Here is a 16,395-nt window from a genome sequence, read left to right on the forward strand (position 1 = left end):
TATCAACAGGCAGGACTGTTCCCTTCCAGTTGGGGAACACTTCAGCAGTCAAGGACATTCAGCCTCTGATCTCCGGGTCAGCATTCTACAAGGAGGCCTTCAGGAGACGCGACAACGCAAAATTGCTGAGCAAAAACTTATAGCTAAGTTCCGCACGCATGAATGCGGACTCAACCGGGATCTGGGATTCATGTCGCATTACATTCGGCCCCCACCAACAAGCCTGGACTTGCAGAGGCCTACCGACTGAACTGACTTGGGACAATTCACACCTCTTTAACCTGGAGTTACCTCTCTCTCTGCATCTTTGATGATTTGATTGCCTGCAGGTGCTCGCATTCCGGGGCATCTCTGACTGTGTCTATATAAACATTTCTGGAACAAGCCTTTCCATTCACCTGAAGAAGGAGCCGTGCTCCGAAAGCTCGTGTTTGAAACAAACCTGTTGGACTTTAACCTGGTGTTGTAAGACTTCTTACTGTGCTCACCCCAGTCCAACGCCGGCATCTCCACATCATAGGTACTGAGGGAAGTGTTCGATGTTCGTAATTAAGAGATGAAATCAGACAGAGATACACACATACACACACACAAAGGAAATGAAAAGCAGGCAGTCAGACGCACAGAGAACTCAACACATACATACTAGATCGGGTCAATCCAGTGATAAATGAGGCCCAGAGATGACAAGACATACAAACAGGTAGATTGAGAGATACAGGACAGACATCGACACAACGCTTTTGAGAGACAGAGACTCGTGCGTTCGTTACAGGAAGGAAAATAACCAAGGCTTCAACCTAGACCAGCGGCAATGCCCAACGGTAGTCTCCTCCCTTCCCCTCAAGACTGGTTGGCAGAGTGCAACCAGTTTCGCACCTCACACAGTCACTAACTGGCTCCTTTAGGAGTGGAAATCTGCCATCCTTAGGCGGTCTGGCCTACATGAGACGCCCCCCCCCGTCCCAAACAGCCAGACGGTTGGCTCTTAACACCGAAAGGCCACTCAGTTGCAGCGAAGAAGGCGGCTCGTCACCGCCTCCCCAAGGGCAATTGAGGATGGGCGATAAGTGCGGAAGCGACGGCCACATCTTAAGAAGTCCAAAATATCACGGGCATTCGACCATAATGAGCGGGGGGGGGGGGACGACTTTGTGCAATTCACGTCAGCAGGTTCCCTGATTGAGATACTCCTTTGGGAGAAAGTACAGAATGGATGCCCCAGTCACACAGCCGACAGTGAGTCGCAGGGTCATTATCACTCCGCAATGGGATGTAGTGCTTATGCTTGTCATAAAATTAAACAGGCTTCTTCTCTGCCGTACGGTTCCCCTTTCGGCAGCAAGATCCAACTCCCTGGGTTTCGACACACGACTAAAACTCCCGTGTGTACGTAGAGGCGCGGGCGTACAGTCTCTGCGGCAGCCCGCTTCCCAACAGCAGACTGAACTTCATCTCTTTTTTGAAAACTTGTTCTTCGAGGGGGGGGGGGGGGGGGGGGGGGGGGAAAGAAAAAATCATCGAACTTCATATATTAGTGGACAACAGCAACAACAAAAATCCTGCAGGGGGGGGTGGGAGAGACGGTTAAAATCTTTTTCCTGGGGGTGGGGGGGTCGGTAAACGATGCATGTTAAACAATGAACAAAGGAGAGAGTGAGACGTGGTAACAATACCACCAAGTCAAGAACCCAGAAGACATATGACTCTCAATTCAGTAAGTGCACTAACAGATGTCTCCTCAACATCCAAGTCCTATATCCATGTAAAGTTTGATATTGTCTCTTTTCTTTTTTAAATCTTCCCTCGCCCACACGTTGGTCAGCACCTCTTGGATCTTTTCGTCCTTTGAGTTGTAGTTTTTAAAAAAACACAGGCAGATTTTGTTTCCCCACCCCCCCCCCAACCCCCCGCCCCATCCGTTTCTTCAGTTTAAAAAAAAAAGTCTCCTCCGCCCCGCTCTGCTCCGCTCACTCGTGAACGTCCCAAATTTCAGAGAGCAGGGGCGGCAGCTTCTTGTCCTGAAGCCTGAGGGCAAAGACCTGCTCCGAGTGGACACTGCTGAGAGTCCGAAGGCTGACCAGCTTCATCAACATGCGAGGGAACATCAGGTGGTCCTGTAAGAGAGAAAGGAACGTCACTCACCAAATTGACCAGCGCCGAGAGGCGGCCATTTGGCCCACTGCATCCGTGCTAGCTGTGTGAAATCCAATTAGTCCCCCCCCTTCTCCTGCCCGTTCCCTGCAGCCCTGCTAATCTTTCCTTTTGCGTCACCGTATCCAGCTTCCTTTCCAAAGTTACTATTGAACCTGCATTCAAGATTGTAAGAAGATTGTGTCTTGCGTGGGTTTCCTCCGGGTGCTCCGGTTTCCTCCCACAGTCCAAAGATGTGCAGGTTAGGTGGATTGGCCACTCTAAATTAACCTTAGTGTCCAAAAAGGTTAGGTGGGCTTACTGGGTTACAGGGATAGGGTGGAGGCGTGGGCTTAAGTAGGGCGCTCTTTCCGAGGGCCGGTACAGACTCGATGGGCCGAATGGCCTTCTTCTGCTGTGTAAATTCTGTCAGCTGGGGCGAAAAATGGCAGATGGAGTTTAACCCTGATAAGTGCGAGGTGATTCATTTTGGTAGGACAAATTTGAGTGCAGATTACAGGGTCAACGGCAGGGGTCTGAGGAATGTGGAGGAACAGAGAGATCTTGGGGTTCATGTCCACAGATCTCTGAAGGATGCCACTCAAGTGGATAGAGCCGTGAAGAAGGCCTATAGTGTGTTAGCGTTTATGAACAGGGGGCTTGAGTTTAAGAGCCGTGGGGTTATGCTGCAACTGTACAGGACCCTGGTGAGACCACATTTGGAGTATTGTGTGCAGTTCTGGTCACCTCACTATAGGAAAAGGGTGCAAAGGAGATTTACCAGGATGCTGCCTGGTTGGGAGGGTAGGTCTTATGAGGAAAGGTTGAGGGAGCTAGGGCTTTTCTCTTTGGAGCGGAGGAGGATGAGAGGCGACTTAATAGAGGTTTATAAGATGATGAGGGGGGTAGATAGAGTGGACGTTCAGAGACTATTTCCTCAGGTGGATGTAGCTGTTACAAGGGGGTTTCCTCCCACAGTCCAAAGATGTGCATGTTAGGTGGATTGGCCATGATAAATTGCCCTTAGTGTCCAAAATTGCCCTTAGTATTGGGTGGGGTTGCTGGGTTATGGGGATAGGGTGGAGATGTTGATCTTGGGTCGGGTGCTCTTTCCAGGAGCAGGTGCAGACTCGATGGTCCGAGTGGCCTCCTTCTGCACCGTAAATTCTATGATAATCTATGATTAATCTAGGACAAAGGTTTGGCACAACATCGTGGGCCGAAGGGCCTGATCTGTGCTGTATTTTTCTATGTTCTATAACTATAAGGTTCGGGCGGGAGATATAGGAGGGATGTCCGAGTTAGGTGTGGAATGGACTGCCTGCTGTGATAGTGGTGTTGGACACTTTAGGAACTTTCAAGCGGTTATTGGATAGGCATAGAGAGCACACCAGAATGACAGGGAGTGGGATAGCTTGATCTTGGTTTCGGACAAAGCTCGACACAACATCAAGGGCCGTAGGGCCAGTTCTGTGCTGTGCTGTTCCATGTTCGAAAAACAAACCCTCATCTCCTCTCTAGTTCTTCCATCAGTTGACATAAATCGATGACGTATGGTCACCATCCTGCCAGTGGTAAACATTTAAGCATCTAATCCATTATGTGGGCATTTGACAGCTTTTAAAATCTTACAGGACAAAGGAGGCCCACTTGGCCCATCATGTCTGTGCTGGGTCTCCCCTCTTGCACTTGCCCCACAGCCCTGCACTTGCTTTCCTTCTCAATAATGTAGCCAGTTCAGTTTGTAAAGTTACTATTGAATCTGCTTGCACCATTCCAGGCAGCATATTCCAGATCACGACAGCCCGTTCAACAAATACATTTCTCATCATACCCCCCGAGGTTTTTTTTGCCAATTATTCTCAATCTGCGTCCCCCTGCTCGTGGAAACAGTCCCTCTCTGTCACCACCAACAAAGGCCCTCATAATTTTAAACGCATTCAGTAAATATAGGTTAAAATGAAAATTTATCAACAAAGATTTTGCATTTTCTTTTGTAATTTCCCCCGCTCCAATTTTGTTCTGCCAACATCGTGTGAATCAAGGTTTAAAAAAAAAAATTAAGCGGCAATTTAGCGTGGCCAATCCGCCTACCCTGCACACCTTTGGGTTTTTGCGGGGGGGGGGGGGGCGCCGAGACCCACGCAGACACGGGGAGAATGTGCAAACTCCACGCGGATAGTGAACCGGGGCTGGGATCGAACCCGGGGTCCTAGGCGCCGTGGAGGCAGCAGTGCTAACCGCTGCACCACCGTGCCGCCCCTCGTGTGATTCAAGTTGAGGACATTTTTGCCCGGGAAATGAGACGCTTTCCTATTCCCAGCACCAGGTGTCAGCATCGATCGCTCTTAGGATTGGTACAAGTATAGTAACAACGCTGACTCCAGTGGGTAGTAATGCTGCCACTGCGTCAGAACGTCGTGAGTTCAAACTCAGCTCCAGAGGCCGGAGAACAAAGAGCCAGGCTGCCACGTTCAAGGCAGTAATGGTGGCAGGAGGGATGCACCGCGAGAGACGTCTCACCTTTCAGGTGAAACATTAACACCGAGGCTCGCCAAAGAATGGTGTGGCACCTTTTTGAAGAAGAGTGCGAAAGAGTTCTCCCTGTGGTGCCCTGGCCAATATCTATCCCTCAACCCACACCTAAAAACCCCGAGACCGTCTGGTCATTACAGGGTTGCTGTTTGTGGGATCTTGCTGTGCACAAATCTAGCGCTGAAGGAGGCCATTCGGCCTGTCAAGTCTGTGGCTGACCAATAATGAGTTATTCAGCCTAATCCGACTTTCCTGCTCTTGCTACATTGGGCCCTGTGCATTATTGCACTGCAATTGCACATCCATTTTTTAAAAGAGTAAAATGCGCTGAGGGTTTCTGACTCTACCATCTGCGATGTTCTCCGTCTCGTAAATCAGGATGCCTTGAGAACGTAGGGTGCGATTCTCCGATGTCGCGTGGCATCGGGAAAGCCGTTGTGAACTCGGCTGAGTTTCACGACGGCGTCGGAGGCCGCTCCTGACCCCCTATCCCCCCCCCCCAAGTGACATCAGCCACGCATGCGTAGGTTGGCCGGTTCCAACCCGCGCATGCGCGGTTGCCGTCTTCCACTCCGCTGCCCTGCAAGACGTGGCGGCTTGATCTTGCGGGGCAGCGGAGGGGAAAGAGCACGTCTCTTAGAGACGCTGGCCCGACAATCGGTGGGCAGTGATCGCGGGCCAGTCACCTCACGAGCACGCCCGTGGTGCTCGAACCCCTCTCTGCCCCCCCACAGGCCCCACACTTACCTGTCGCGCGATGTTCACGCCGGCAGCGACCAGGTGTGGTTGGCGCCGGCGTGAACCAGTCGGGTTCGTCAGGCACTCGGCCCATCCGGGACACGCCATTTTGGGGCGGGGGGGAGAATCGCGGGAGGGTGCCAGGGCGGTGTGTCGTGATTCTCCAGGCCCTCCCGCGATTCTCCCACCCGGCGTGGGGAGTGGAGAATCGCGCCCGTAGTGTTGAACAAAGAACATCAAGCTAAATACTTAAATAACATTCGTATAAATTTTTAGACTTTACTGTCACAAGTAGGCTTACATTAACACTGCAATGAAGTTACTATGAAAATCCCCTTGTCGCCACATTCCGGCACCTTTTCGGCTACATGGAGGGAGAATTCAGAATGTCCAAACTACCTAACGGCACGTCTTTTGGGACTTGTGGGAGGAAACCCACGCAGATGCAGGGAGAACGTGCAGACTCCACACAGATAATGACCCAAGCTGGGAATCGAACCTGGGTCCCTGGAGCTGTGAAGCAACAGTGCTAACCACCGTGGTACCATGAAAACTATACGATATCTCCAACTACAGAACTCTACGCTATGCAACTAATCTCTCTCACGCCTAAACACCTTCTCCCAGAATCCCAAGTCACATGATATTTATATCACTGCTCCTTATCTCCATCTTGTGTTGAGAAGTATTAACATCAAATTGTTCACCCTTTGTATTCCTTACAATATACCTATTGTTACACCATCCTCTCAGCAACATCTCCTTCGTTACAAACAGTGACAACGCTTCAAAATCCCTTCCTGGGCTGTAAAACATTTTTGGGGTGCCGTGAGGTTGCGGGAAGCACTGTACAGGTGCACGTCCTTCTGTTTCCTGCATTGTTGAGCTTACCTTTGGTCTCTTGATGCGTAAGTACGAATGAAGTGCCTCAACGTACGGCTGCTGGAGCCTCTCAACTAACTGATGGTCTTGAACATTCGGGCGGTCTGCGGAGTCAGAAATTCAAACGTCATCTGAATGAAAATAAATCCGGACTCTGTACTGTATTTAGAGAAGTTTTGACAAAGCTTTGACAAAGAGTATCCAGACTCCCTTTTCTCTCCACAGATACTGTCACAGATACTGATGAGACTGTCCGGCACTTTCTGTTTTTGTTTCAGATTCCAGCATCTGCAGTAATTTGCTTTTACCAATCTAATGTACCTTTGCTGTACTGCGTCCAATGCGAGTCTATCCTTCCTTAAACGCGGAGACCGAAACAGCACAGGATGTTCCAGATGTGGTCTCACAATAGCTCTGTGTCATATTAGCAAGGCTTCTTTATCTTTGTACTTGAATCCCCTTGCAATGAAAGCCAACATGCAATTTGCCTTCTGAATTGAAAGCTGTCTAAGCTTTAGCTGATTTAGCTCACTGGGCTAAATCGCTGGCTTTTAAAGCAGACCAAGGCAGCACGGTTCGATTCCCGTATCAGCCTCCCCGGACAGGCGCCGGAATGTGGCGACTAGGGGCTCTTCACAGTAACTTCATTGAAGCCTACTCGTGACAATAAGCGATTTTCATTTCATTTTATTATGCACGACATAAAGTCATACTGAAAATTAGCCAGTACAGGATGTCGAAAATTGGTGCAGTGAGGAATTTGCAACTTAGCTTGGGGCTCAGGAGCAATCTGGAGCAGATCATAGCGAATTTTATTAAGAATTTAATACTAGCAATAGGAGAAGACCATTCAGCCCCTCACGTCTGCTCCAGATCATTGGGGAGGCGGTGGCATAGCGGTATTGGCGCTGGACTAGTAATCCAGAGATCCAGGATAATGCTCGGGGGACCCGGGTTCAAATCCCACCGCGGCAGGTGATGGAATTTAAACTCAATAAAATATCTGGAATTAAAAAGTCTAATGGTGACCATGAAACCTTTGTCGATTGTCGGAAAAACCCATCTGGTTCATTAATGTCCTTCAGGGAAGGAAATCTGCCGTCCTTACCCGGTCTGGCCTACATGTAATTCCAGACACCACAGTCAATGTCGTTGACTCTTAACTGCCCCTCAAGGGCAATTAGGGATGGGCAGGAAATACTGGCACAGTCTGCGATGCCCGTGCCATGGCTGCTATCTCAACACCGCTACCTGCAAGCTTCCCTCCAAGCCACACACCATCCCGACTTGGAAATATAGCGTCGTTCCTTCAGTGTCGCTGGGTCAAAGTCCTCCCCAACAGCACTGCGGGTATACCTACACCACACGGACTGCAGCTCACCGCCATCTTCTCAAGGGGCAATTAAGGCTGGGTAATAAATGCTGCCCTCGATGACCACATCCTGTGAGCGAATTAATTAACCAAACATCCCCACCCTTTCCCTCGATTCCAATGTCCAAAAACTTTTCAATCACTCGGTCGAATGACTGTCCCACAGCCCATTTGTGGTTGAGAATTCCAAGATCCACAACCCTTTGAGTGAAGAAATTTCTCATCACTTCAGTCCTACGTGACTGTCCCCCATATCCTAAACTGGCTAGTCAGGGGAAAGATTCCTTTCAACGCCAAGTTGCACAGCAGACGATTTGTATTAATTGGTGCCGACGCTGGCGTGCCTCAAAAGGGAAGACATCCCATTCCTTGCTTTCATGGTGAATAATTCCGATCATAAAATCTTAAACAAACGAAAGTGAAGAGAAACCTGCGGAGAAGATGTTGATGGCAATGAGCAGGGCATACTCGGCATCATCCAACTGCAGCTTCCTCATGCCCTTGGAAAACTCGAAGATCGGGTTAATGAATTCAAACTGCAGCCCTAAGCAAGAGAGAGAGAGAGAGAGAGAGGGGATGAGTGAGACAGCAACATGTTATGCAGAGGCAGCGTGTGAATGCTCAAGCGCCGGAACTCTGTCAGTTCTGAACCTCATGGTATTAATCCCGTGTCAAGCTGGCAATGGCTGAAGAGTTAAACACAGGGGCGACAGGATCCTACTTTGGGTGCGATTGGCATTCCGGGTGAAAATTGCACCCAAGATCATGTCCCTTTCGGGAAGTGTTTTTTCCCCTCCCCACTATGTTTATGCTCAAACTTATTTACAAATCAAACACAACTGGGGTCTTGTGTCCAATTCTGGGCACCCCACTCTAGTAAGAATGTGAAGGCTTTAGAAAGGGTGCAGAAGAGTCTTACCATAATGTATTATAGGGAAGAGGGACTTCAGTTGTGTGGATAGATTGGAGAAGCCGGGGTTACATAGATACATAGAAGATAGGAGCAGGAGGAGGCCTTTTGGCCCTTCGAGCCTGCTCCGCCATTCATCACGATCATGGCTGATCATCCAACTCAATAGCCTAATCCTGCTTTCTCCCCATAGCTTTGATCCCATTCTCCCCAAGTGCTACATCCAGCCGCCTCTTGAATATATTCAATGTTTTAGCATCAATTACTTCCTGTGGTAATGAATTCCACAGGCTTACCACTCTTTGGGTGAAGAAGTGTCTCCTTATCTCTGCCCGAAATGGTTTATCCTCAATCCTCAGACTGTGACCCCTGGTTCTGGACACACATACCACTGGGAACATCTTCCCTGCACCTACCCTGTCTAGGCCTGTTAGAATTTTATAAGTCTCTATGAGATCCCCCCTCATTCTTCTGAACTCCAGCGAGAACAATCCCAACCTAGTCAATCTTTCCTCATATGACTGTCCCGCCATCCCTGGAATCAGTCTGGTAAACCTTCGCTGCACTCCCTCGAGAGCAAGAACATCCTTCCTCAGAGAAGGAGACCAAAACTGCACACAATATTCTGGGCATGGCCTCGCCAAGGCCCTGTGTAATTGCAGCAACACATCCCTGCTTCTATACTCGAAAGGTTGTTCTCCTTTGAGAAGGGAAGACTCGACATACAAGGCCAAATTCATGACTGGCGAAAAGAGACGGGATTTAAGCTGAATGGCAATAAGAAAGAAACAATCCAGAAAGCGCTTTTTAAGCAGTAAAATGGTTTGAATCTCGACGGCAGGTGGATTTAATTGTGGCTTTCAACAAGGCATTGGTTCAGCACCTGCAGGGAAAATATTGACAGGACGATTGAGTGGGACTAGCCAAGTTAGCAAGGCCACGACAGGCCGAATGGCCTCTTATGATGCAATATCATCGAGTGTTCAATGAGCCACATTAACCAAAGCCATCAAGCAGCGTATTAAAATGTCATTTATTTTTCCAATAGTTATTCTGACATAGTTAGGAACCTTGTGCAGTTTTGATTAACACAACTGAAAATAGACTTATTACATAAAATTTAAGCATTTTTAATTACAGCTTCATAGAATCATAGAAACCCTACAGTGCAGAAGGAGGCCATTCGGCCCATCGGCTCTGCACCGACCCTAATCTCAGCCCAATCCCCCACCCTATCCTTGTAACGCCATCGAGGGACAATTTAGCATGGCCAATACACCTAGCCTGCACATCTTTGGACTGAGGGAGGAAACCCAGGCAAACACGGGGACAATGCGCAAACTCCACACAGTCACCCGAGGTCAGAATCGAACCCGGATCCCAGGCGCTGTGAGGCAGCAGTGCTAACCATTGTGCCACCTCTATTGTTAATTCCAGAGTGTTACTCAATTCAAATTTCCCCATCTGCCGTGGTGGGATTCGAACCCAGGTCCTCAGACCATTACCCTGGGTCTCTGGGATTCTCGTCCAGTGACAATATCACTGTGCCACCACCTGGAAATAATTTTTTTTTAAATTTAGAATACCCAATTAATTTTTTCCAATTAAGGGGCAATTTAGCGTGGCCAATCCACCTACCCTGCATATTTTTGGGTTGTGGGGGCGAAACCCACGCAAACACGGGGAGAATGTGCAAACTCCACACGGACAGTGACCCAGAGCCAGGATCGAACCTGGGACCTCGGCGCCATGATGCCACAGTGCTAACCACTGCGCCACCGTGCGGCCACCACCTGAAAATAAATGGACTGTACCATTTGTTAGTCGCATTGGAGTACAACAGGCAATTTATTTGTGAGTTTAAAAATGACTTTAAATGCTTTTAAAACATTCTCGCACCTTTGCGTTGCAAGGATCCATCTTAATAGTTAGAGCCACCACTAAGGAGCACAATTTTTATATATTAATATTTGGGATGTAAACCAAGGCCAGTGGAGTCGGTTACATCCGCCCTGCTTTTTTTCTGTAGCAGTTTGATACAACTAAGAAATAAAAGCAAAATGCTGCGGATGCTGGAAATCTGAAATAGAAACAGAAAATGCTGGATAAACACAGCCGGTCTGGCAACGTCTGTAGAGAGGGCCCCAACTCACATAAAATCCCCCGGCCTGAGTGCAGGTCGAGGAAGGGGACCCTGAGGGGAATGGAGCAGTTTGGATTTGTATTGTAACAAACCTTGTTCGTTAATTTCTACCTATCGTCTGTGCGTCCCACTTACCGCGCGGATTCAACACTCTCCGATTCCAGAAAGAGTACTGGGTGTGAATTAATGTGCAGGATGTAGAAATCCCTTCTGGCAGAAAGTCTCCCATCACCGCGCATCATTTATTTTCAGACTATGCTACACCTGCCTCTTTCAAATAATTTTAAACAACTGCTTCCCCCTAGTGGAAAGAACATCAAGTGATTAATCAGCCATTCAGACCAGAGAGCATCTGATACAATTTCTGATCTATGCCAAGCAAGATGCCTGATGACTGTGTGGTCGAATAGGCTCACATGTAATGAAGAATGGTCACTTTGTTGAGGTACGCAATAGGAAAAAAGTTTGGAGCAGAGTTCTCATTTCCTAGTTTTTACTGCACATTTCCTTCCAGGTTCTGGAGGGTTTGCTGATCCAGGGAGCCGCGGTTTTGCTCCTTCAAGGAAGAGGGGAGATAAATTGGCACCGAAACATAAACTGGAGAAATAGATCGGGGCAAGAACCGGGAGAGGTGACAGAAACCTGGCTTCACTCACCGGCCCGTGCAAAGTCATCTTTACTGTACGTGAAATCCTTGAGGAAGGTGATGCATTCCGTCTCGTGGTTGTATCGCCGTGCTGTCTCCAACAACATTATCTGGGAAGGAATACACTCGTGAAAGAACAAACGGCAGCTGATATGTGCTTCAGAATCTCACAGCCACAGATGTGTGGTTAACTTCTGAGTGTACAATTGATGTCTACTCAAAAATAATAATCTTTATTGCCGTCACATTAACGCTTACATTAACACTGCAATAAAGTTACCGTGAAAATTCCCTAGTTGCCACACTATGGTGCCTGTTCGGGTACAGAGAGGGAGAATTCGGAATGTCCAATTCACCTAACAAGCACGTGCACCCGGAGGAAACCCACGCAGAAACGGGAAGAACGTGCAGACTCCGCACAGACAGTGACTCAAGCCGGGAATCGAACCTGGGACCCTGGCGCTGTGAAGCATCAGTGCTAACCACTGGACTACCACGCCGCCCTCGTCTTAGCTGCCTCCATGCAGCACCGGCAACACAATGGATCAAAATCCATTTGTTCCGCAGCTTTCGCACTAAAGCCCAACTGGAGTCCATAATCTGTACGCCTGGCGCAGTGCTGAGGGGGTGCGGCACTGTTGGAAGGGTCAGCTTTTAGGTGTGAAGGATCTAGATTTGCATTTTCAAGTGAGTAGTTAGCCTCACTTGAATAGGTCTCAGCCGGATCTACCTATGACCCGGGATCGGATGGCCTCGCCCCAGAGTGGGCGCCGTCTAGCAATGGTTTCCACAATCGTGGACCAGGCGTGCTGGCACTTAGGAGTGGCCTCCCAGGTGATCGGGGGCCCATGGGTGGTCGAGCTCTGGCCAAGGTGGTACCCTGGCTCTGTCAATGGATTGGAGTTTCAGATCAGACATGATCTGATTGAACGGGGAACAGACTAAAGGGGCTGAATGGCCTACCCCTTTCAATATTCTCCATTTTCACTCATGCCTATCAATTACTTTTCCATATTCCCTTCTGCTCCCCTGAAGACATTTGTATAGCACCTTTAATGCAACAAAACCTCTCAAGGTGTAATAATGTGACACTGAGGCACTGAGGGAAAAAATGTTGGTCAAAGAGAGAGTTAAAAGGAGCTTAAGGGAGGAGGGAGAGGCAAAGAGGTTTAGGGAGACAATTCCAGAGCTTGGGACCTTGTCAGATGAAGGCACAGCTACCAATGATGGAGGACCTTAAACTCGGGTACACTCAAGAGGCCAGATGGAGGAGAACAGAGATTTTGGAGGTTCGAAGGACTGGGGACATTAAAGAGATAACAAAACTTTGAATGTGCGACTGACCAACATAGAAGATCAGCTAATGAATAGCCAGGGCTCCAGATCATAGTGGGGACTAAGATGGGGCTATGTTTTAATCTGGACTTTCCCTTTTAAGGCCACTGCATGGTTACGTCCTGGAGCAACTGACCAAAGTAGGAACACCCTGAGAGGCACGGTGGTGATTAGCACTGCTGCCTCACAGTCCCAGGGACCAAGGTTCAATTCCGGCCTTGGATGACTGTCTGTGTGGAGTTTGCATGTTCTCACCATGTCTGCATGGGCTTCCTCCAAGTGCTCCGGTTTCCTCCCATAATCCAAAGAGATACATGTTAGGTATCTTAGCCATGTTAAATTGCCCCTTAGTGTCCAGATTCATAGAATCATAGCATTTACAGTGCATAAGGAGGCCATTCGGCCCTTCGAGTTGCACCGGTCCTTGGAAAGAGCACCCTACTTAGGGTTATGCCTCCACCCTATCCCCGTAACCCAGTAACCCCACCTAACCTTTTTGGATACGAAGGGCAATTTAGCATGGCCAATCCACCAAATCAGCACGTCTTTGGACTGTGGGAGGAAACCGGAGCACCCGGAGGAAACCCACGCAGACATCCATGCAGGTTAGTTTACGGCAGGGCAGCACGATGATGCAGTGGTTAGCACTGCTGCCTCACAGCACCGAGGTCCCAGGTTCAATCCCGGCTCTGGGTCATGTCCGTGTGGAGTTTGCACATTCTCCCCGTGTTTGCGTGGGTTTCACCCCCACAACCCAAAGATGTGCAGAGTAGGTGGATTGGCCACACTAAATTGCCCCTTAATTGGAAAAAATAATTGGGTAATCTAAATTTATTTTTAAAAAAGGTTAGTTTAGGGGGATAGGGTGGAGTAGAGTGACATTTCAGAGGGTCGGTGCAGACTTAATGGGCCGAATGGTCTCCTTCTGCACTGTAGGGATTCTATTAGAAGCTGGATGATTTCTGTGGGCTGGCGACTGCTTGTAAATCTCCAACACCAGCTTGGATAAGGCCAGGTAAGGCCTCAAGATGTAGGAGCAGCACTGCTGCCTCACGGCGCCGAGGTCCCAGGTTCGATCCCGACCCCAGATCACTGTCCGTGTGGAGTTTGCACATTCTCCTAGCGTTAGAGTCGGTTTCGCCCCCACAACCCAAAGATGTGCAGTCTAGGTGGACTGGACACGCTAAAATTGCCCCTTAATTGGAAAAAATGAATTGGGTACTCTAAATTTATTTTAGAAAAGAGCCTGCCCCAGAAACCTGGCAAATGAGATTTCTGATTAATACGGGTACCTGACCCCCTTCTCCGGCACCCCAAAATCCAGAATGGAGACTAGGATCCCCATCAGGCCTCACGGTTTGTCATCTCTGGGTAGCGACACTCTGATCCCCTACTCTTTGGGTCCAGGATTAATGGCTGAAGCTGGCCTGGTCCGCCCCTCATCCCTTCCTTTCCCTGTCCTGGTTGGGTCCAGTACAGTGGAAAAATCAGCTGGGCTTTAAATTGAACCCCCCCCCCCCCCCCCCCCTCTCCCCCCCAACCCCCGCTCCCATTCCAGGACCCAAAATCTGGAAAATCCCCATATCCGGTACACGCCCAATCCCGAGCTTCCCAGACGCAGGGTCTGGTATCTTTGTGTGCCAGGTAACAGAAATTGTGCTGTACTACTTTATCCAACACATAGCTAGTAAAGACTTCCTTCTGTTGTACCTCGATGGTGGACGCCTTCAACAGTGCAATCTGGTCCTCCCGCGAGAGGTCGAGGAAGCCCGGGATCTGCTTGGCAAAGTCAACGATCTCTTGCACCGAGATGATCGCCAGCTCCGTGAAGTGGGCAAAGCGCTGCTGCCGTGTCTCCCGGTTGTGGGGGTCGTTACTTTGTGGCCAGGGCTGAGAATGAAGAAGATGAAAAATGAAACCCGATTGGCGTGCCGGGATTATCCTCGACTCTGACCTTGATTCGGTCAGAAACAATCGCCTCCCTTTCGTAAACATCCAGTTAGGTTAGCTAACAACCAGGGAGCAGAGTGGCGCAGCGGAAGCGTGCTGGGGCCCATAGCCCAGAGGTAGGTGGATCAAAACCATTATCAGCTAGTTATATTTCGGGCAGCACGGTGGCACAGTGGTTAGCACTGCTGCCTCACGGCGCCGAGGTCCCAGGTTCGATCCCGGCTCTGGGTCACTGTCCATGTGGAGTTTGCACATGCTCCCCGTGTTTGTGTGGGTTTCACCCCCACAACCCAAAAGATGTGCAGGTGAACTGGCCATGCCAAATTGCCCCCCAATCGGAAAAAATGAATCGGGTACTCTAAAATTTATAAAAAGAAAAAAAGTTAGCTAACAACCAATTTAAGATAAGCGGTCAAACTCGTAATGTGGGTCACTTGCGTTTACTAGAAGTCACACACATTCATACAGAGGGACCCGTTCTCTGCAAACAAAATGAATATATTCGAGCTTTTTTGAATTATCCGAGAGCTTGGGGAACCAATAGTTCCCCATTGCTTTCTCAATGACAACATCTCAGCCAATCAAAGTCGACTTGTGAACCAATCAGCACCCTTCTCTCCTGTAGTGTAAACTGTTGCGATTGTTTGAAATTTGGCATTCTTGTATTTGTCCTGACGAGTGCGAGGTGAAAAGCTTCAGCAACATGTCTCTCTTTTCGGCGATATTCAAGTTCTGTACGACCAAGTGTCTGTTTTGAACAAAAGCTAATATTCCTTCAAATCTCCAGAAGCAATCCTTTATTGCCAGGCATGACTCAGTTGGAGCACTTTTGGCTCAGTCAGAACATCGTGGTTCAATTCCTGCTGCAGAAATATAAGCGAGGCTAACACTCCAGGGCTGTAGTGGGAGAGTGCGGTTCTCTCTAGGTGGATGTAAAAGATCCCATGGAACTATTTCAAAGAAGAGCGGGGGGGGGTCTCACAGAATTGTGGAATCCCAACAGTGCAGGAGGCTATTCAGCTCATCGAGTCTGAACTCTTCCTCTGAACGAGCATTCCTGACCTATCCCCGTAACCCCAACTATTCTTTGGACACAAAGGGCCAATTTAGCAGAATCAATCCTACTAACCTGCACATCTTTGGACAGTGGGAGGAAACGGGAGCACCCGGAGGAAACGCACGCAGACGCGGGGGACACAATAATAATCCCTCAGTATCACATTTATTAAAAGAAACAACTTATTTGGTCATTATCTCATTACGATTTGTTGGAGCTTGCTGTGCACAAATTGACTGCCACGTTTCCTACATTACAACAGTGACTACACTTTAACCATGATGTGGAGATGCCGGCGTTGGACTGGGGTGAGCACAGTAAGAAGTCTTACAACACCAGGTTAAAGTCCAACAGGTTTGTTTCAAACACGAGCTTTCGGAGCACGGCTCCTTCTTCAGGTGAATGCCTTAACACTTTAACAGTACTCCATTGGCTGTGAAGTGCTTTGGGGGCTCCTGGACGGGATTCACTGTTAAAAGTGCAGCGGAAGCTTTTGTTTAAAAGTGTCATTTGGAAAACCTGGACTGGATTTCGGAATGCAAGTCGCTAAGGAAAAGCATAATTATGAGAGAAGGTTGTAAAGCAGATTTTTGGGAGTGAACATTGGAAACTCTCAGGTGACAATCATCTGGGGATGGATTCTGGGGAGACATCCACAAACATTCACTTGGGGTTCAGAGTGGAGAGTGTATTT

The 16,395-nt window shown here is 48.8% G+C and overlaps 1 protein-coding gene across 2 annotated transcripts in view; it reads right to left on the reverse strand.

The window, feature by feature from the left end:
* Positions 1 to 1,500: 1,500 nt before the first annotated feature.
* The window catches only part of LOC119956512 (oxysterols receptor LXR-beta-like), a 47,178-nt gene continuing 32,283 nt past the window's right edge, over positions 1,501 to 16,395 (reverse strand). The window contains exons 7-11 of one of the 2 annotated variants that reach the window (XM_038783795.1): positions 14,405 to 14,584; positions 11,370 to 11,469; positions 8,091 to 8,204; positions 6,298 to 6,392; positions 1,501 to 2,117 (exon numbers count right to left, since the gene is read on the reverse strand). In XM_038783795.1, the coding sequence (XP_038639723.1) occupies positions 1,971 to 2,117; positions 6,298 to 6,392; positions 8,091 to 8,204; positions 11,370 to 11,469; positions 14,405 to 14,584 (636 nt within the window). In that variant the 3' untranslated portion in view covers positions 1,501 to 1,970. The remainder of the gene's footprint in view (positions 2,118 to 6,297; positions 6,393 to 8,090; positions 8,205 to 11,369; positions 11,470 to 14,404; positions 14,585 to 16,395) is intronic. The other variant, XM_038783796.1, reaches the window with a different exon arrangement.

This window comes from Scyliorhinus canicula, chromosome 23 (assembly GCF_902713615.1).
Source record: "Scyliorhinus canicula chromosome 23, sScyCan1.1, whole genome shotgun sequence".
Taxonomy (NCBI): Eukaryota; Metazoa; Chordata; class Chondrichthyes; order Carcharhiniformes; family Scyliorhinidae; genus Scyliorhinus; species Scyliorhinus canicula.